We start from the raw sequence: 21,375 nt of genomic DNA, 5'->3' as shown, positions 1-21,375 counted from the left end.
AGCAGCTGCCCCAACTAACTAATGGCTCAATTAACCAGAATCACTGTCTAAACATTTAAATTGGTCAAAGTAGATTTTAGCCTTTGATCCGTTGACTGTTATCCCACAATGAACCTCTAGCAGCTACCATTAACCATGATGCTAACTCAAATCCTTAACCATACTACTTCCTTATACTTAAAGATTTATTATTTTTACATTACCTATTTAGATTTTCAATTGTCATTTATACAGAGGTTTTCATTCTGCTATGGATCAGCCATCTGAACACCTTGATCAGAATCCAGCTTATTATACTTCCAGAGTTTCAATTATTCTATACATAAACTATCTGACATTCTCAATTATATTCTAGCTTGTAATGAGCATCCAAGTGTTCAATATTCTAGTTATAAACAACCTCAATTACTTAATTAAATTTTAGTGTGTAACTCATTCATAGATGTCTATTTTAATAGAAAGCATCCCATAATTCCTAGCTGTTGCTGCTCGTTGATTTCTAGAATTTTTTTTCATTCCCTTTTAATGGAAACACTTCTGTTTTTAACCCCTACTGATTTTACATTTACTATAAATTAAAAGTGGCCCCAGCAGAAAACCGCCGGAGTTTTTTTTTTAAAAAGCAACAAGTTGTTCTTGTGAAACTGGAAAAATTTAATTAACAGTTCTCACTGTGCTAGGTGAACCTCACTATTCAGCATTTGTGATGATTTATGATCTCTAAGGAGACTGTCAGTTTTTATGGGCTGAATTGATCCTGCAGGAGTTTGATATCTGGAATTGAGAACATAGAAAAGTAATGGAGCAAGACACATCAAAGTTGCTGGTGAACGCAGCAGGCCAGGCAGCATCTCTAGGAAGAGGTACAGTCGACGTTTCGGGCCGAGACCCTTCGTCAGGACTAACTGAAAGAAGAGCTAGTAAGAGATTTGAAAGTGGGAGGGGGAAGGGGAGATCCAAAATGATAGGAGAAGACAGGAGGGGCAGGGATGGAGCCAAGAGCTGGACAGTTGATTGGCAAAAGGGATATGAGAGGATCATGGGACAGGAGGCCTAAGGAGAAAGAAAAGGGGGAGGGGGGGAAACCCAGAGGATGGGCAAGAGGTATGTTGAGAGGGACAGAGGAAGGAAAAGGAGAGAGGAAAAAAAGAATGTAGTCTGGATGTAGGGTGTAAGTTGAATCAAGAGTTAAAATTGGCATGTCGCAAAGGTAATGCTACAGTTGTTATGGGGGATTTTAACATGCAGGTAGACTGGAGGAATCAAGTTGGTACTGGACCCCAAGAAAGGGAGTTTGTGGAGTCCCTCCGAGATGGATTCTTAAAACAGCTTGTACTGGAGCCTACCAGAGAGAACGCAATTCTAGATTTACTGTTGTGCAATGAACCAGATTTGATCAGGGACCTCGAGGTAAAGGAGGTCGTGACCATAATATGGTAAGTTTTAATCTACAATTTGAGAGGGAGAAGGGAAACTCGGAAGTGTCAGTATTACAGTTGAACAAAGGGAACTATGGTGCTATGAGGGAGGAGCTGGCCAACGTTCAATGGAACAGTACCCTAGCAGGGATGACAGTGGAGAACAGCAATGGCAAGTGTTTCTGGGAATAATGCGGAAGGTGCAGGATCAATTCATTCCAAAGAGGGAGAAAGATCCTAAGGGGAGTAAGGGGAGGCCGTGGCTGACAAGGGAAGTAATGGACAGTATAAAATAAAAGAGAAGTATAATATAGCAACGACGAGTGGGGCACCGGAGTATTGGGAAACTTTTAAAGAGCAACAGAAGGTAACTAAAAAGGCAAAGCGCGGAGAAAAAATGAGGTACGAAGATAAACTAGCCAATAATATAAAGGAGGATAGTAAAAGCTTCTTTAGGTATGTGAAAAGGAAAAAAATAGTTAGGCCCAAAATTAGGCCCTTGAAGACAGAAACGGGTGAATTTATTATGGGGAACAAGGAAATGGCAGACGAGTTGATCAGGTACTTTTAGGGAAGACACAGACAATCTCCCAGATATAATAGTGGCCAAAGGACCTAGGGTAATGGATGAACTGAAGGAAATTTATATTAGGCAGGAAATGGTGTTGGATAGACTGTTGAGTCTGAAGGTTGATATTCCGTCTGGGTATCCTCCAAACTGATGACATGAACATTGACTTCTCAAACTTCCGCTAATGCCCCACCTCCCCCTCGTACCCCATCCGTTAGTTATTTATATACACACATTCTTGTTCTCTCTCTCATTTTTCTCCCTAGGTCTCCTGTCCCATGATCCTCTCATATCCCTTTTGCCAATCACCTGTCCAGCTCTTGGCTCCATCCCTCCCCCTCCTGTCTTCTCCTATCATTTTGGATCTCCCCCTCCCACTTTCAAATCTCTTACTAGCTCTTCTTTCAGTTAGTCCTGACGAAGGGTCTTGGCCCGAAACGCCGACTGTACCTCTTTCTAGAGATGCTGCCTGGCCTGCTGCGTTCACCAGCAGCTTTTATGTGTGTTGCTTGAAATTCCAGCATCTGCAGATTTCCTCGTGTTTGTGAAAAGTAATGGACTCCACTGTGAAATTCCACTTTTGTAATCATCTAATATTTAGGATGGCAAAACATTCTTTAACCAGGCTTGCGCTTCCAAATTTGTCTAATCATTCTCAGCAGTGTATTGTTTCAGTCATTTCTTCAAAGCCCACAGAGCACAAAAAAATAGGAATAAAGCACAATTGCTGCTCAAATCTGCCCATTGAACCTCACATCATGACTAACAGTATCAAGTTGTAATTATCTGGAAATCAACCTACTAAATGCAGGATTTTGCTAGGGAAGAATACAGAGGAAGGGAATTTGTGCAATGTTTTGCATTCTGCTTTTGTATGTTTGCTGACAGAACGTCAGGAATTTATCCTCCAAATGTGAAGGCACTGCTTTATGAGTCTTGGATATATATGAATAATCTCAAGACTATTTTATGACATGTAACAAATAATCTTTTTCAGTGCAAGAAGAAGCACACACTCATCTGTCCAGAATTCTCCAAGACTGGGAACTGCACACAGGGCTCCAAATGCAAACTGCAGCACAGACAGCAAAAAAGCCATAAGCAAAAGCATGCTTTTGAAGCAACTCAGGATGGAACAACAGATGAGGGCACAGTTTCAAAGCGGATCACGCTTGCAGGCAATACAGAAAGGTAATGCATGGTCATCACTGTGGAAGTTTGAGACAAAATTTACATTTATTGGTAATATGACACTATAATTTCTTGATATATGAAAGGTGTGAATTCTGGAAAATATTTCATTATGAATTGAATTCAATTCAATTAAATAAAATTTTGTAAACTGTAATGGCTGAATGAGAGGCATTAAGTGTTTTTCTGTATAATGTGTTCCTATGTGCAGAGAGTGGTGTGATGTTCATTACAGTGAAAGAACACTTCATGAATTAAAAATGGATATCTAAAGAGTCAGCAATGTCACAGTAAAAATTATTAAATCAAATTTTGTACAATAAGGTATTACAGTACTTTAAAGAAAATTATACCTGCACATCCAGTGTGGTTAATAGTGCTTTTTTTGCGATAGAGTCACAGGGACCAAGAAAGTCTTTGGCTATGGTAAATTAATTGATGTTAGCTGAGATGGCAATTGTTTTGCCTCGATTTGTCAGCTGGCTCCTTGAGCCAGAAAGATGTAAAAGAACAAACAGGATTTCAGTTTCTGGCCATCAAATAATCAATGCTGACAAGTGTGTGAGCATTAGTTAAGACTAAGCTTGGCCAAGTTGTCCTCAAATACATCTCAAATATCAGTGTTTAATGGTGAAGTTGCATGTTTTGTTTATGTATACTTGACCTTTGACTGAATTCTGGTACATTGCAGAGTAATATAGGAAGAGAACAACCTAAGATCATTGGACCTTGAAGCCATCATCTCATTGATTGTGTATGGATCAAATGATCCTGTACGTGGGATCATATAATAATTATGTGGCATCCAAAAAGTGTTATACTTAAAATGAAATTAAATGCTTGCTTGTGTCAGTTTTTTTAGGATTTCTTTAGGAACATTATTTTCTCAATCTTTTACAGAGACAAAGGGGTATCAAGACGAGTGAATTCAATGGGAAGAACTGTTTCTTCATCTGACTCCAGGGAAGTTAGTAGTTGTAGCAGCAGTAGCAGCCAACATGGACTTCCAGCATTTATTGCTCTTCACTCATCTGTATCTTCTGAAGAGAAGGTAGATTCTGAAGCGGAAGAAGAGAAAGAAAGTGAAGCTTTGGGTATGTATTGTAAAGATGTTGACATAGAAGCCAACAGTTTTTTTTTAATCATGCCACAATATCAGTTCTGTTAATAGTAGGTTTGTATTGGTTCTGTTGCTCACACGCTCTTCCTTCCAAGCATAGAACATTGTAGCATCCAATAGCAAGCCTGATTACCTATTAATGTTGGGTTACTGGGAACATTTTAACTCAGTCAGCTCAGCACAGTTCAATTCTAGAACTTTGTAGTTCTTATAATACCAGCTCCTGGCACCTCTTACTAAACCAGACAGTTCATGCATTTGATGTCACACTCATGTTTGAAATGAGCTTCTGACTGTGAATCCAAGCGATCACCAATGCTACCTGTTTCTAGCTGATTTGTTGAAACCTTATTCCATGCCAGTGTTATCCCTGGACTCAATTGTTCCAACACAGTCATTTTTCCCTTTCCATAAATTTAAGGTACATGTCCTGACTTGTGTTATGTTCTGTGCTCATGGACTTGGATTGTTCCTGGGTATGCAACACCTCAAATCTCTCCATGACCTTTGTAATCTTTTCTCTTTCTGAGACCCTCCACAATATCTGCTGTGTTTTAGTTCTGGCCTTTTCTGCATCCCAGATGTTCACTCTTCACATATAACTGGCATCAGGTCAGCAAGTTATGGGAAAGTTATGATTGCTCAGAAGCAGGTGCAGAGGTGTTTTACATGGACACTGCCCGGACTGGAATACTTGACTTTCACCCCTGAAGTGCGTCTTTACATCATTCTTGTTAACATCCCTATAAATTATTCTCTGTAATCTAACAGAATTTGATCTGCCGAAGTGTATTACCTCACACATGCCTCACTGCTCTACCCACCTTTCCAGCTGGTCAATGTCTTGCTGTATCTCTAAACAAACTTCTTCATTACTTCCCACTCGAACAGTTGAAAACTTGCAAATCATACACCCTATATTTTCATTCTAAGTCATTTATGTATATTACAAGCAAAGAAGCTCCCAGTACCGATCCTTGTGGTATATTCTGAGCCCTGTTGCAAACCGGATACCGAAAGTCATGGCCTATAGGCTGGAGCCGAGTCTATAAATCTCTGTGAGTCTGCAGGGGAAGTTGAACCCATTGTCCAAGTCCTTGGAAGGCCGAAGAAGATGGCCTCTCCGAGCATTAGAAGACTACCTACCTGGGTGGGAGGGAGGACTGGGGCTTGTTTTACTATTGTTGTTTTGTTGCTTATTGTGTTCTGTGTTGCTTTGTTGAACAATGTGGGTATGCTCTGTTTTGGCGCTGGAATATGTGGTGACACATACAAGGTGTCTCCAGTACACACTCGTGTATTGGTTGTTAATTCAAACAACACATTTCACCGTATGTTTCTATGTACATGCGAAAAATAAACTTGAACCTTAAATCTTGAAAAGGCAAAGATGCATTAAGGATAATTAGTTGGTTTTGTTAAAATAATATCGTGCCCGATTAGTTTGGTTAAATATTTAGAGAGATAGCTAACTGTGATGATGAGGGCAATGCAAATGATGTCAACTGCAATGACTCCTGTCAGGCCTTTAGCAAGGTCTCTCTTGGAAGACTGATTCACAGGTCCAGAGGATGAAGATCTACAGTTCATTTTGCAGTTGAAATCCTGCAAGCACTGGTGTGCCACAGGGGTCGATGCGGGCACTCTTGATGTTTGCTATATACAACAATAATCTTGATTTGAATGCATTAAGAGATATAATCACTGAATTTGAGATGGAAAATTGATGGCTTTGTTGACAGGTAGTCTTCATTAGTAAATGATTTTGATGTGTTGTTAAAATGAGCAGAGTAATCGCAGATGCTAGCAGAAGAGCTAGGATATACGCAATGAATGCTTTAATCCTTGGAACAGAGAAGATTTCCAAAGGCACTACAGGTTGACCTTCGCTAATCCGGCACCATTGGGACCTGAGGAGTGCCGGATTAGTGAAAATGCTGAATTACAGAAGGATCACATTAAGCATAATCAGTGCCGGATTATCGAAGGAACCGGATTACAGGTAGCTGGAATAGTGAAGGTCAACTGTAGTAGGTAAGGAAGACATACAGGATGATTGTGTCCATCTTCTGGGGATATAAAAACAAGGAGATTATAGTGCAATTATATAAAATATTATATATAATTGCTGGAGTATTGTGTGCATTTGTGATCACAACAGTTGTAGGAAGTGCGTGTTTTCATTGAGAAGATGCAGAGGAGATTCAAAGGTATGTTGCCTGGAACAGAAGGTTTTCAAGTAGGAGAAGATACAAGTAGGCTGGGTTTGTTTCTGAAAATGAAAAGCAAAAATGCCGGAAATATGAAATAAAAGCCAAAGATACTAGAAAGCTCAGTAGGTCATACAGTATATCTGGAAAGAATGAAACTGATCAGGGGTCTATGACCTGAAATGTTAACTTTATCTCTTTCTTGAGATGTAGCCTGATCTGCTGAGTGTTTCCAGCATTTTCTGTACTTGTTTTCCTTGAAATGAAGAAGGCTAAAGGGAGATGTGTTTGAGATACACATAATTATAAGTGGAATAATGAAAAGGATTAGTTCTCCTTAGTAGAGAGGCATACAACCAATGAATAGAGGTATAAAAGGTAGAACATTTAGCGAGGACTTGAGAAAGAATTTTTCTCACCCAGAGGATGGTTGAATCCTGGAACGTACTGCCCAAGGAGGTAGAGGAGGCAGGAACTCTCACATTTAAGATGTATTTAGATGAACACTGAAACACCTAGGCATAGAAGGCTTCAGGCTGATTGCTAAGAAAAGGGGTTAATATTAAAAATGAACTTGATGACTGGCATGAACACTGTATGCTGAAGGGCTGTTTCCTTGTGTTGGACTCTGATGTTTAAATCCAAGGTTCCTTCAGAAGTCAGGAGCAAGCCACAAAAGTTGTTGCTCGTTTTATTAGGCTTTGATAGAACAAAAAAACAGGAGCAGAAGCCAGTAGTAGAAGGCTTAAAGTCAAGAGACTAAGGGGCTAAGAAGATTAAGATGGCGCTGCTTTGTGTTTAGCTGTTTTATACCCAGAGAGATAATGAAAGTTCCATTCAAATTTGTAGATAAGACTCAACCAAAGAAAAAAAAGCACTCATTCAAATACTGAAGTACCAAGTTAACCAATAAGAAAGCACTTATTCTAATAATGCAGAACAAAGAAGCTTCCAGAGCTTTCCAGAATTATACTTCGTATAACCACTAGACTAAGGTATATTTAACTGTTATATGCATATAAGAACTACTTAAAGTACAAGCAGATAATTGATTGTTAAACTACAAAGAAAATAATTAAACAGGAGGATCCAATACTTAATTCTGAGATACCAAGTCTAAATGACCTGACAAGATTCCAGTGGCTTATGATTATTTATCAGAGGTCGTGATCTTCTATTAAAATAGTTTGAAGCCAGCATAAAATTGAGCCATGCTGATAGGTTGACTGCACTACCTGTTGATCTTATACATAGAGTAATTTAATTATTTGTAGTTCAATTTGTTCACATAAGTGCACCAAAGTCTTGGGGAAATGAGCAGATGTTTCTGTTTACCAACTGTCCATTTAGTGGGGAGTAAATAGCAGTATTCATCCCTGCAGTAGCCAGAGAGAGAAGAAGAAGGTGGATCTTTACAGCTCCGAGTGATTCCTTACATAAACATTTTCCAGAGATATGCCACTTCAACTGGTTATAAACAAGTATTCAGCTCAGCAGGCAGCAGGCTTTTGAGTTCCCAGCACATGCGATTTTATTGTCATATTTCATGGTCATAATCATAATGGAAAGAGTTCACTACCAGCTTTTAACAGCATCACTGCGCACACTTAACAGCTGAACAGATTTGTTTGACATATCGCTGGAGCATAGGTAATAAGGTGGTGCAGGGGATAAAATAGACTTTCCTCAAGTAATTGATAGTTTTTGGATGCTACCATGTCGTGCCTATGTCAGATAATAACTCAGATAAGAAAGCATTTTACTGCAAAGCTTATCATCAACAAATTGTAATATATCCAAAAACAAAACTGTATTTGTATTAACCCCTTTCTCTCCTTACTACATGATAAGATTTTTGGATTATTTTACCAGTTTTTCAATCATTCTCTGAAAGTATTGACTCCTAGTTGTACAGTTCCACAAGCACCTGATGTTCCTTGTGAAAAAACAATGTGAGCATTAGCTTTCTGGCTCCCGTCATTGTCCACACATCAAATTTTCAGCCAGGTGTTGCTGGATATTCATCAGATGAAGAACCCTTATTCAGGAGTTATCTCTCTTGTAGCATGCCTGCCAAAGCAGCTATCACTAAGAGGGTTTTGTTTACTCAACAGATTGTGAGCTTCCTTGCCTGTTTGCCTCAGCTGTTCACCAGTGATCTTAGTTAAGCCATTAGGGCAGCTGGGCTAGTCATTTTTTTGGGACATTTTGAAGGAAACAAAGTCCCATTTATGCAGCATTTTGAACACTCAGCCATGGAAGCTGATTTGTGAAGTCCCATGAATAGCAATGAGATAATGAAGAAATTCAGTGGTAAAGGGAGCATGAAAGTTCACATTTGTGCAGTCTTTTTTTTTATTTAGCATAAATTATAATTGTTCAGATCACCCTTCCCCTTAAGATGTCATCTCACAACCTTTTATCATATTCTAAGAGAGAAAAGAGGTTGGTTTAACATTTCATCCAAAATGGGATTTTAGTAGTGGACAATTATGCACTGGAATGAAAGATCATCTTAAAAGAACAGAAATTGTTGAGTTGGAATGGGTCATATTGTCTCTCCAAACTGCTTAGCCTTTATAATATGATGATAGCTGAGCCTCTAACCTCAACTTCACTTTGCCCACCTGCCTATTTCAAACCACAATTTCCTGACTCGGAGCTGATGTTGGAACCATTGTACAAGACTGCCATTTGGAGTAGGTTGGCTTGATCTCAGTTTTGAACACCTTGTTTATAAATGCTATCAATTGTATGGTTCCAGAGATGAGTGAATAGAAATTGAGATTGATTTTTTTAGAAACAAGGTTAAAGTATTCAAGTTATAAAGAAATTAAGGTACAATATAAAATTTTTTTTCAATTCACATTTCTTGGAGCATAAATGGATGACATGGTTTTGCATTAACAAAATTGTGATATGGACCATCTTCTTAGAACGCAAACCCACAGTAACGTGGGTGTTGGCTGTATATCTGTTGGTAATTCTTTGAAACAGTACTAATTTTTACAAAAGTGAATAGAACTATATATAGCTTGATATAAGGATATTTGTTTAAAGTTATCTACCCATAGCTGATTACCAGCATTACATTCTGAGACCACAATACTGTCTTCAGTGCCACTTAAAGCTATGCATGTCTAGAATCTGGCAACTTTCCCCAGATTGTTTCCAAATTTCCTTATGCCTAATGCTAAACTAGATGGCCTGATAAAAGGTTGTGAGATGACATCTTAAGGGGAAGGGTGATCTGAACAATTATAATTTATGCTAAATAAAAAAAGATTGCACAAGTGTGAACTTTCATGCCCCCTTCACAATTGACCCACCATATTAACCAAGGATAAGTCCAATACATTTTCCTTCAAGATTGCAGATGTGGCAAACAATCTGCTGGAGGGCTGTTTTTCGTGGGAAGAATAGAATTGTTGACATTTTGGGTCAAAACCCTGAAAACCCCAAGTGTCAGCTGCTCAGCCCTTTCAATTCCTCCAGGAGATTTGTTTTGTCTCTACAATTGTCCTTCATTTTTAGCCAAGAAATATTTTGATCAATAAAATCATCCAATTTACTTAAAAAAAAACCTCTTATTAATTAAAGATTTTTTTGTTGTTACTTTATAGTTCTTATATATCTCATTTCTTAGCACACCTCGCTTTCTTTTATAAAAGAGATTTTCTAGCATTTTGCAAGACACTGATCACAGCAGTCCAGGAGAGCTGAATTAACGTCATCACAGACCTAGTCATTAACCTGGTGTGCTTCAGCAAATATGTCATTTAAACTAATTTTGACCTTTCATGTTCAGGTTTCTTTAGATAATGTCATCAGCATTCAGAATGTTTTAATCAACTTCCAAATAAATGTGTAAATAAATAAATAAATAAATAAATAAGAAAATAGAAATTTGTGTTCTTTTAGATGTAACTTCTCTTGGGGGAAAATGAGATTACACTGTTGAAAGGTAATACAGATCAAAATTCTAAGGAGTTATAAATCATCAAAGATTAGAATTTTTTTCCCATAATTTAAAAATAAATGTTGCTTTGCATTTGAAAAATCAGAATAACCTACAGTAATGTTGTACTTATTTCTGGGAGGTTAACTGACAGAAAATTTGTGTTGTTAATTTTCAAAGAACTTTCATTCTTACTCAACTTTTTATTCTCAATGAAAATGTTTCCTCAATGATGTCCAAAATGATGTACAAAATTGTTAGTTTTGCCAGCAGGGGGGTTTTCAACATAAATGATCTGAAGAATGACAGTGTTTATTCACTTCAAACAAAACAACTGGTTCTCCCCTTAAACTGCTATTTGAACAGCCAGCAGTCAAACCCTCATTCTTGTCCTCACTGCAATCTCTGACCTGCTGTGACCTCACTTGTAACACTTATATGTATGCCTTGTCTGCTTTGTTTTTAAATGGTCAATCTATTTTCTGGCCTCAGGATCATTCCAGGCTGCCACATCTAAATATTTTCTGTTCATTGAAGAGGTCACTCAGACTCCTGAGAGTAGACTTCCCTTTACTTTTTTCTTAATCCTTGGATCAAGAAGAGTAGACAATGGCATATCCTTTCATTTGCAGATTTCTCAAAGAGCAGTTGATCACAAACTCCACTCCTCACTGAGTGCAGTCTGTCATAAGTACTTTGTTGTGGTCTGAGCTGACCAGAGAAGTGGTACCTGCTGTGTTCTGCAACAACAACAGGAGCCTGCAAAACATCAATAGAGAACACTGAGTTGAAGCTGAGTATATTATTTCAGTGCAGCAGTATTACACAGGATAATCCAACAGTAATGTTCTATGACCGGACATTTCAAGTTCTTTTTGTACAATTTTTGCAAGCATGTTTGTGTAATTCAGAACTCATTTAGTGCCAACATGGAGTGATTTCAAGGCACAAGTACATTCATTCTTTCCAAATTCAGCTTGTCAGGTAGATATGTTACTATCGCCGTCTAATTTATTTTTCATTTTCAGTCTTACTCAACGTGACCCTGACAGTTGTGGTATTTTCAGTCACTTCAGAAAGTTGTAAGTTAAGACTCCCAAGAATTTATTTCGCCTCAAGGCTGATAGAGTTCTGCATTATTGGAGATGCCATTCTATAAATTAAACACTATTACATGGTCTTGTCTGTTGTTGCAGTTCACTGGAGATCAAAGATTTGCCAGAATCTGGAGGAGAGCAAGTTCCTTTGATGTTCAGGCCAAAATTCCTTCCTCAGACAGATTCCAATAAAATCATCACTACATGCAGAAGTCTGACATTCAGTTAACTGTTACTAAACTTTATTCATGTTCAATCTGATGAAGGTGTTGCCATATTGTGCAATTCATTATTTGTCTCCTTTCTATATATGTTTATACTGAGTCCATCCTTTGCCTTCTTCCTTTGGTTCTCTCTGCTTCCCATCCCATACTTCCCAACCCATTATATCTCAGTCTTTATAAATGTGTCACCAATCAGACAAAACATGTTCCAAATTGCCAAAAGTAAAAACTAATTAAAATCAGATTTATTATCACTGAAATATGTTGAGAAATTTGTCGTTTTACAGCAGCATTATCATGCAAAACATCAATAAAATTATAAAATCATTATGATGGGTTACAAAATGAATAAATAATGCAAAAAGGAATAAAAAAAAATAGTATTCATGGGATCTTCCTGATGATAGCAATGAGAAGTGGGCATAGCCTGGATGGTGGAGGTCCTTACTGAGGCCGCAGCTCATGAAGATTACCTTGATGGGAAGGGTTGTGCCCTTGATAGAGTGGAATAGAACATAGAACAGTACAGGCCCTTCAGCCCACAATGTTGTGCTGACCCTTAAACCCTACCTCCCATATAACCCTCCACCTTAAATTCCTCCATATACCTGTCTAGCAGTCACTTAAATTTCATTAGTGTATCTTCCTCCACTACTGACTCAGGCAGTGCATTCCACGCACCAACCACTCTGTGAGTAAAAAGCCTTCTTCTAATATCCCCCTTGAACTTCCCACCCCTTACCTTAAAGCCATGTCCTCTTGTATTGAGCAGTGGTGCTCTGGGGAAGAGTCGCTGGCTGTCCACTCTATCTATTCCTCTTAATATCTTGTGTACCTCTATCATGTCTCCTCTCATCCTTCTCTCCAAAGAGTAAAGCCCTAGCTCCCTTAATCTCTGATCATAATGCATACTCTCTAAACCAGGCAGCGTACTGGTAAATCTCCTCTGTACCCTTTCCAATGCTTCCACATCCTCCTTATAGTGAGATGACCAGAACTGGACACAGTACTCCAAGTGTGGCCTAACGAGAGTTTTGTAGAGCTGCATCATTACCCCGCGGCTCTTAAACTCTATCCCTCGACTTATGAAAGCTAACACCCCATAAACTTTCTTAACTACTCTATCTACCTGTGAGGCAACTTTCAGGGATCTATGGGCATGTACCCCCAGATCCCTCTGCTCCTCCACACTACCAAGTATCCTGCCATTTACTTTGTACTCTGCCTTGGAGTTTGTCCTTCCAAAGTGTACCACCTCACACTTCTCTGAGTTGAACTCCATCTGCCACTTCTGCATCCTATCAATGTCTCTGCAATCTTCAACAACCCTCTACACTGTCTACAACACCACCAACCTTTGTGTCATCTGCAAACTTGCCAACCCACCCTTCTACCCCCACATCCAGGTCATTAATAAAAATTACGAAAAGCAGAGGTCCCAGAACCGACCCTTGTGGGACACCACTAGTCACATCCCTCCAATCTGAATGTACTCCCTCCACCACAACCCTCTGTTTTCTGCAGACGAGCCAGTTCTGAATCCACCTGGCCAAACTTACCTTGATCCCGTGCCTTCGGACTTTCTGAGTAAGCCTACTGTGTGGAACCTTGAAGATTCCCATTGCATGGATCATTTTGTTAGTTGGGTCAGTGATGGTCAGAAATGCATTCATAATCTGGGTTCAGAATATTAAAGTGTAATGGTAGGAAGGTACAGGAAGCTGGGAAGAGTTGAAGGAATGGTGTTATTAATTTGTGATGATCTTGGCTCAGTAGAGAGTGATGACCCTATCTCTGGAAACCAGACTGTTTCCATGAAGGTGAGGAATAATAAAGGCAAGAAGTCATTTGTAGGAGTGATGTCGAAGCCCCTAATTGTAACCAAATGACAAAATGGAACATAAAGGGAACTTAAAGTAATAATATGTGCAGTTTGGAAATATCAAACAGGAAGAGTTCAAAGTATGTTTCAAGATAATTTATATGACCAGCACCATATTGGCCAGTCAGCCCAATAAGAAAGCAGACTGTATGATGAGATGTCATTGATTTACAATGGGATCATTAATATACCTTTAAGAACAATGATTATACTATGATATATTTACTTTGAAGGAAAGAAGAATAAGTCCAAGATGAGAGAAGTGGTTTGAGGTTACAAAAGTGGTCTGAGGTTACAGAATGAGTTCAGCTGGTAAGTTAGTCAGTGACAGAGCAATGACTTGTGGAAATTAATCCTGATAAATACAAGTAGATATATTTTGAGAAGTCTGATAAGGATAGGACATATAGCAAGAATAGTGGAGCTTTAAACAGGGGCACTTGTATAAATCCAGAGATCCTTAAAGGTGGCAGCAGAGATAAGTAAGTTGGTAAAGAAGGCATACTGGATACTGGTCTTCATTAGCTGGAGCAGAGAATATAAGAGTAAGGAAATCAGTTTAAAACTTCAGTTAAGTCACAGATGGAAAACGTTGTGCAGTTTTGGCCTCCACATTATAAAAAGGAAATGAATGTATTGTAGAAGGTGGAGAAGAGATTGCCTAAGACAGAACTTCTTGGTTATGAGGGGGTGTTGGATAGGCTAGATGTATTTTCCCTTGAAAGGATAAGGCTAGGGAGGAACTAAGAGGCACAATACAAAATTTTGAGGATCATAGATAGGGTGGGTGGAAATATTTTGCTTATAATGCAGAGGATTTTAAGATGGACAGAAAGAGGAGATCTGAAGAAAATATTTTTTTCACTTAGAGGATGGCCACAGTCTGGAAAGTACTGCCTTAGACTGTGTGGAGGCAGAGACCCTCATAAGTATCTGGATAAGCACATGTCTTGCCAAGGTGTAAAATGCCATGCGCCAAGTGCTGGTAAATGGAATGAGTGGAGGGGTACTTGGTTGGCATAGACATGGTGAGCAGAGGTCATGTTTCTATACTTTATTACTCTGTAATTTTTTCAGATTTTTTAAAAGAGCAGCAATTAAATTATGCAATTAAATGAACTGGCAAATAAAATGAAGGAATCGGCTCAGTCAGTCAAGATTTGGATTAACTTTTCTCTCCCTTTTAAGAGGGCCTTTCAGAAAACTCAGAATATGTACATTCCAGCAAACAGAATTTCAAGGGATGAACCCACTATTTGTGTAAAATCAAAAAAATTACAATTTAACTGAAATAAATGAATGGATAGTTGTGCAAAGATGGATGGCAAATCAGAGGAGTCTGCCAAGTTTTTAAAACAATTAATCACTACAATAATAGAAAGAATGAAAGAGCAGTTTTTGCATTAAAGCTAGTCAATAGTTTCAAAACAGCAAGAATTTATAGTTTTAAAAATAGGAGTTAACTGAGTGTGTGTTTGTCTTAGAGGAATGGTTTCTCAGGTATGAACATCAAAAAATAAGGAGATGGAGGACAAGTTAAACATAATTTTACATCACTTGTGATTATAGAGGATTCAAGTAATACTCCAGAAATGCTGCAAATTGGGAGTTAAAAATTTGGAATCAGTACTGAATGAATTATTTGATTTAGGGACTGACAGTTTTTCCAGACCTGATAAACTTGATCCTAGGTTCTTAAAAGAAATGACTAGTGAAGTAATTAATGTATTAGTTTTATATTTCTGAAATTCTCTACGTTCCGTAAGGTAGCATTAGATGAGAAAATTACAAGTGTGTCTCCTTTGTTAGACAAAGAAAGGAGACAGCTGAAAACTTACAGGTTAATTAGTTTAATGTTTGTCATAGCGAAAATATTACATGCTATCATTAACGATGATGTAGCAGGCCACTTTCAAAACTTCAAGTTAATCAGACAAAGTCAACAAGGTTTTGTGAAAGAGAAGTTATATTTGACCAATTTATTACAGTAGTGTGCAGAATTAATAAGTCCTGTAGAAAGAGGAGCTGTTGAATCACTTAGATACCCAGAAAGTATTTGATTTGGTGTATTGTAGGAAATAAAAACTCACAGTGTAGGTGGTAAGATATTGATATGGATAAAAGATTGGCTGGCTTGTAGGAATCAGTTAGGCATAAAAATACCTTTTCTTCTGGTTGGCAAGATATACAAATGGTATGCTAGTGGTGGCGTCAAGCTTTCACATTTTACGTAATTGACTTGGATGAAGGTATAGTGGCTAAATTTGCTGATGGCCAAAGTAAATAGAAAATTAATGAAAAGACTATAACACAAGTTCAAAGCTCTACAGATAGATGATGTGAGTGGATCTGACAAATGGAGTATAAAGTGGGAAAAAATAAAATTGTCCATTTTGTTAGGAAGATAAAGAAGGTGATAGATTGCAGCACTGAAAATACAGAAGGACTAGGAAGCACGTGTTTTATTTGCAAAAGACTGACATACAACTACAGCTAGTAATGTAGAAAGCTAACAGTATTATCCTTTATTCTGAAGAAATTGGTGCATATGGAGAAGGTGTTTTGGATAGAATGGAATGCAGAGATAAGTTGCAAAATCTAATCAACCACAGTCTTACTAAATAGCAGAGAAGACTTGGGAGGACTATACTAAAATTTCCTATGGAAATTAGATCTATTTCACTATCAGTTATGGTTTGCAAGCTCCTTTGTGGCTTTTTGAGTATTTGTGAATTTGTAAAATTAGCCAGAGTAACACTGTGGGAAAATATGATGACCACCTGAGGTCTTTATATATTTCTCCAACAACCCCACATGTTTCTACAATGAACATTTGAACCAGTAAACCATGATGATCCAAGAGTCATTTCCTGTTGTGTACTGTTGAAGGACATTATCATTGAATGGAACTAGTACCAAAGATGATGGGTTTACTGTATGGAGAGACTGAGAGTAGTAGGCCTGTATTTTCTAGAGTTTAAAATATAAGAGATTCCATTGGGCTTGACAGGATGCTGGGAGTATGTTTATCATAGCTGAGGTTTATGGAACCAGGGAATATAGTCTCAGATTAAGAGATAAATGAAAATGAAAAATTTCATCCCGCAGTCAATGATGAATCTCTGGAATTCCCTACCTTAGATGGCTGTGGATGTTCAGTTATAGAGTTCATTCAGAGATCAATATTTTTAGATTCAAAGGAAATCAAAGTATGTGGAGATATTGCAGCAAATAGCATTGAAGAAAATCAGCTGTGTTCTTGGAGCAGGTTCAGAGAATCACTTGGCCTTTTCCTGCTCCTATTTCTAAAGTTCTTGTGAGTTAGAGTAGACAAGGTAGCTCCTGTAATCAAGCATTGACCCTGTTTTGCTGAATGAACTGCTGTCATTTGCAAAGTTTAAACGTAAGTAATGAGTGAGGTAGGATAAAGTTCTGGATGACGGGTGCCGCTTGTGGAAATGTATCTCCATTAAGGTATGTGCATCCATGTAATAGAGCAGAAAAAGTAGTGAGAGAACTTGAGTAGATCAGAAGAAGAAAGAACAGATCATAAGGGGTGTTAGTTACCTGAATTTTCAAAATTTAACGTTAATATTAGATTGTAGATCATCCAGGGAAAATATGAGGTATTCTAGTTTGCGTAAGTCTTCACCATGATCGTGGAGAAGGCAGAGGACAGATAGGACAATATAGAACTGGGAAGTGGAGTTGAAATAACTCAATGGTAGTATTGGAATCAAAGCACAAGCGTTTGGAAAACAGTCACCTAATTAACAACTGATCTCATTGATTTAGACGAAACCACATGAAGTGCATTGAATTCAGTAGAAGAGGTTGGAGTGGGTAGCATTTGAAGTTTTGTCTGACTGGAATGGTGGTTTTTGGGGTTGTGCATTTGTAAGTGCCACATTTTGCACCTACTTCCAGAAAAGTCATTAGTTTCTGGTTTCTTCAGGTAATTGCTCTTAAAGGGCCTCCTGCTGCCCAGTGCATCAAATCTTCCAAAGGAGTGATTCTTTGTGGTTGGGATCTCAGTAAAATTGGGAGGTATGCAACCGACTCTCTCCATTCGTTCTATTCCACCTTCCCCAAGCCACACCATTTATAACAGTGTGATGTACATTCCAAGTGATTATCTCTTTAAGGGCTGGTGTCCTGAGAGTTTGCTGTATAAAATAGCTGAGCAAAATTGATCTAGCCACAATGGTCAAGCGTGCACCTTTCCTTATTAAAGAGCCTTACCTCACAAAAATACTCTTGAGCTCTTACACTATGTTTAATATTGAAAATATTAGACCTAGTCTAAGAAAAGTCAAAACATTTTAATGCATATAGAAACATAGAAAACAATACAGGCCCTTCGGCACACAATGCTGTGCCAAACATGTACTTACTTTAGAAATTACCTAGGGTTACACATAGCCCTCTATTTTTTTAAGCTCCATGTACCTATCCAGGAGTCTCTTAAAATAGCCTGTTGTATCCGCCTCCACCACAGTCACCGGCAGCCCATTGCACACACTCACCACTCTCTGCATAAAAAAAAAACTTACCCCGACATCCCCTCTGTACCTGCTTCCAAGCACCTTAAAACTGTGCCCTCTTGTGTTAGCCATTTCAGCCATGGGAAAAAGCCTTTGACTATCCACACGATCAATGCCTCTCATCATCTTATACACCTCTATCAGGTCACCTCTCATCCTCCATCACACCAAGGAGAAAAGGCCAAGTTCACTCAACCTATTCTTGAAAGGCATGCTCCCCAATCCAGGCAACATCCTTGTAAATCTCCTCTGTACCCTTTCTATAGTTTCCACATCCTTCCACTAGTGAGGTGACCAGAACTAAGCATAGTATTCCAAGTGGGGTCTGACCAGGGTCCTTTACAACTGTAACATTATCTCTCAGCTCTTAAACTCAATCCCACGATTGATGAAGGCCATTGCACCATATGCCGCCTTAACCACAGAGTTAATCTGCGCAGCAGCTTTGAGTGTCCTATGGCCTCGGACCCCAAGATCCCTCTGATTCTCTACACTGCCAAGAGTCTTACCCTTAATACTATATTCTGCCATCATATTTGACCTCCAAAATGGAAGTCACACTTATCTGGATTAACTCCATTTGCCACTTCTGAGCTCAGTTTTACATCTTATCGATGTCCCGCTGTAACCTCTCATAGCCTTCCACACTATCCACAACACCCCCAGTCTTTGTGTCATCAGCAGATTTACTAATCCATCCCTCCACTTCCTCATCTAGGTCATTTATAAACATCAAGAAGAGGTCCCAGAACAGATCCCTGAGGCACACCACTGGTCAGTGGCCTCCATGCAGAATATGACCCGTCTCCAACCACTCTTTGCCTTCTCTAGGCAAGCCAGTTCTGGATCCACAAAGCAATGTTCCCTTGGATCCCATGCCTTCTTACTTTCTCAATAAGCCTTGCATGGGGTACCTTATCAAATGTCTTACTGAAATCCATATACACTACATCTACTGTTGTACCTTCATCAATGTGTTTGGTCATATTCTCAAAAAATTCAGTCAGGCTCGTAAGGCACAACCTGCCTTTGACAAAGCCATGCTGACAATTCCTAATCATATTATTCCCCTCCAAATGTTCATAAATCCTGTCTCTCAGGATCTTTCCCATCAACTTACCAACCACTGAAGTAAGACTCACTGGTCTATAATTTCCTGGGCTATGTCTACTCCTTTTCTTGAATACGGAACATCTGCAACCCTCTAATCCTCCGGTCCCGGTGACTTATCCAACTTGATGCTTTCAAAAAGCTCCAGTACATTCTCTTTCTTAATGTCTATATGCTCAAGTTTTTCAGTCTGCTGTAAGTCATCCCTACAATCGCCAAGGTCCTTTTCTATAGTGAATACAGATGCAAAGTATTCATTAAGTACCTCCTTCGGTTCCATACACACCTTTCCATTGAAACACTTATTCTCTCACGTCTTATCCTCTTGCTCTTCACATACTTGTAGAATGCCTTGGGGGTTTTCCTTAATCTAGTCCGCCAAGGCCTTCTCATGGCTCTTTCTGGCTCTCCTAATTTCATTCTTAGGCTCCTTCCTGCTAGCCTTATAATTTTCTAGATATCTATCATTAGCTAGTTTTTTGAACCTTTCGTAAGCTTTTCTTTTCTTCTTGACTAGATTTTCAACTATCTTTGTACACCATGGTTCCTGTACCATACCATCCTTTCCCTGTCTTATTGGAACGTACCTGTGCAGAACACCACGCACATATCCTCTGAACATTTGTACCGTACATTTCCCTGAGAACATCTGTTCCCATTTTATGTTTCCAAGTTCCTGTAAAGGAGTTAATGTATTTTTAGGTATCATGTTAAAGTGCTTTTCATAATTCTCTATCTGTGTATATATATCTACTGATGCTTCTGGACACATCTTCAGTGATGTTCCTGGAATCATCGGGTGTTTCGGGTCTTTCAACATCATACAACCTCCTCCAGGTGACCCAGCCGAGTCTGATCAGACCCCAGCTTGTGTCCAGATGGCTAGCTACTTATGACTCCATGGCTCCCCTCTTTTGAGCCACAGCCATCTTGAAGCCCTCTCTGCCGCATTGATGGTACTACAGATGGCCCTCTGTCCCTCGATACCCAAATTGCTGAAGGCTCTAGCTAAGGAACAGGCTGCGAATCCCCTACAACCAACCTCCACTGGGAGACACCTCACTCTCCATCCAGCCTGCTGACAGTTGCTGACCGGTCCTGCATACTTGGAGAGCTAACTTTCAAAGGCCTCTTCCAAGCAATCTTCCTATGGGACTGTCAGCTCCAGCAGAACCACTTGCTTAGTACAGGGGTCCCCAACCTTTTTTGCACTGTGGACTGCTTTAATATTGGCACTATTCTTGCGGACCGGCCGACCTGGGGGAGTGGGGGTGGGGGGGTAGGGTAACCAACGGACAAGACTAGCAGTCAAATACGTTGTGTTTACCCCGAGAAAGACTACAATGACCATGAAACCTTGCGTGGGCACCAGTGCGCATGCGTGTACGTTCCGATTTTTTTTCTACAAATTGTTTTTGGCGATTCTGTTCGGGGGGGTGTTATTCACGACTGGAATATCGGTGATAAGTGGCTAATACACTCAGTTTTGTTTCTAAAAGGATTTATCTAACGAATTTAATATTAAACACACAGCGCGTATTTTCCTCGCATGAATATAGTGATAGGTCAATTATCAGGGGAGGACAGGGGAGCTTGAAGTAAGTGTTGAACGAACTTCCAGCAGAAGTGGTGGAGGCAACTTCAATATTATCATTTAAAGAAAAATCGGATAGCTATATGGACAGGAAAGGAATGGAGGGTTATGGCTTGAGTGCAGGTCGGTGGGACTAGGTGAGAGTAGCATTCGGCACGGACTAGAAGGGCCGAGATTGCCTGTTTCCGTGCTGTAATTGGTATATGGTTATATAAGCCACTTATCAGTCAATAGCATCATAACATTTTAAGTAGTGTTTGGATATTAAACACACGGCACATATTTTCCCCGTATGAACATGTAAAATCATTGCAACACACCAATATCGCTGAATCAGTGGGAGCCCTGGGCTTGCTTTCCTGCAACAAGACGGTCCTATCGAGGGGTGATGGGAGACAGCGATACTCGAAGGGGGTTCCTTATGTCCAGTCTATTCCGCAATTTAGTTTTCGTTGC

At 39.2% G+C, this 21,375-nt stretch overlaps 1 protein-coding gene across 4 annotated transcripts in view; it reads left to right on the top strand.

Annotated features, from left to right (window-relative positions):
* The window catches only part of zc3h3 (zinc finger CCCH-type containing 3), a 292,758-nt gene that overhangs the window by 248,875 nt on the left and 22,508 nt on the right, over window positions 1-21,375 (top strand). For 3 of the 4 annotated variants that reach the window (XR_011886238.1, XM_072259794.1, XM_072259780.1), the window contains 2 exons: window positions 2,987-3,180; window positions 4,081-4,274. Coding sequence is in view for 3 of the 4 variants with exons in the window: in XM_072259794.1 (XP_072115895.1) it covers window positions 2,987-3,180; window positions 4,081-4,274 (388 nt within the window). In the remaining variant the exon portion in view is untranslated. Of the gene's footprint in view, window positions 1-1,248; window positions 1,437-2,986; window positions 3,181-4,080; window positions 4,275-21,375 lie in introns of those variants that run through there. The other variant, XM_072259787.1, reaches the window with a different exon arrangement.

Source organism: Mobula birostris, chromosome 1 (assembly GCF_030028105.1).
Source record: "Mobula birostris isolate sMobBir1 chromosome 1, sMobBir1.hap1, whole genome shotgun sequence".
Classification (NCBI taxonomy): domain Eukaryota; kingdom Metazoa; phylum Chordata; class Chondrichthyes; order Myliobatiformes; family Myliobatidae; genus Mobula; species Mobula birostris.
The sequence above is the reverse complement of the archived record's forward strand: the minus strand, read 5'-3'. Positions and strand labels throughout refer to the sequence as shown.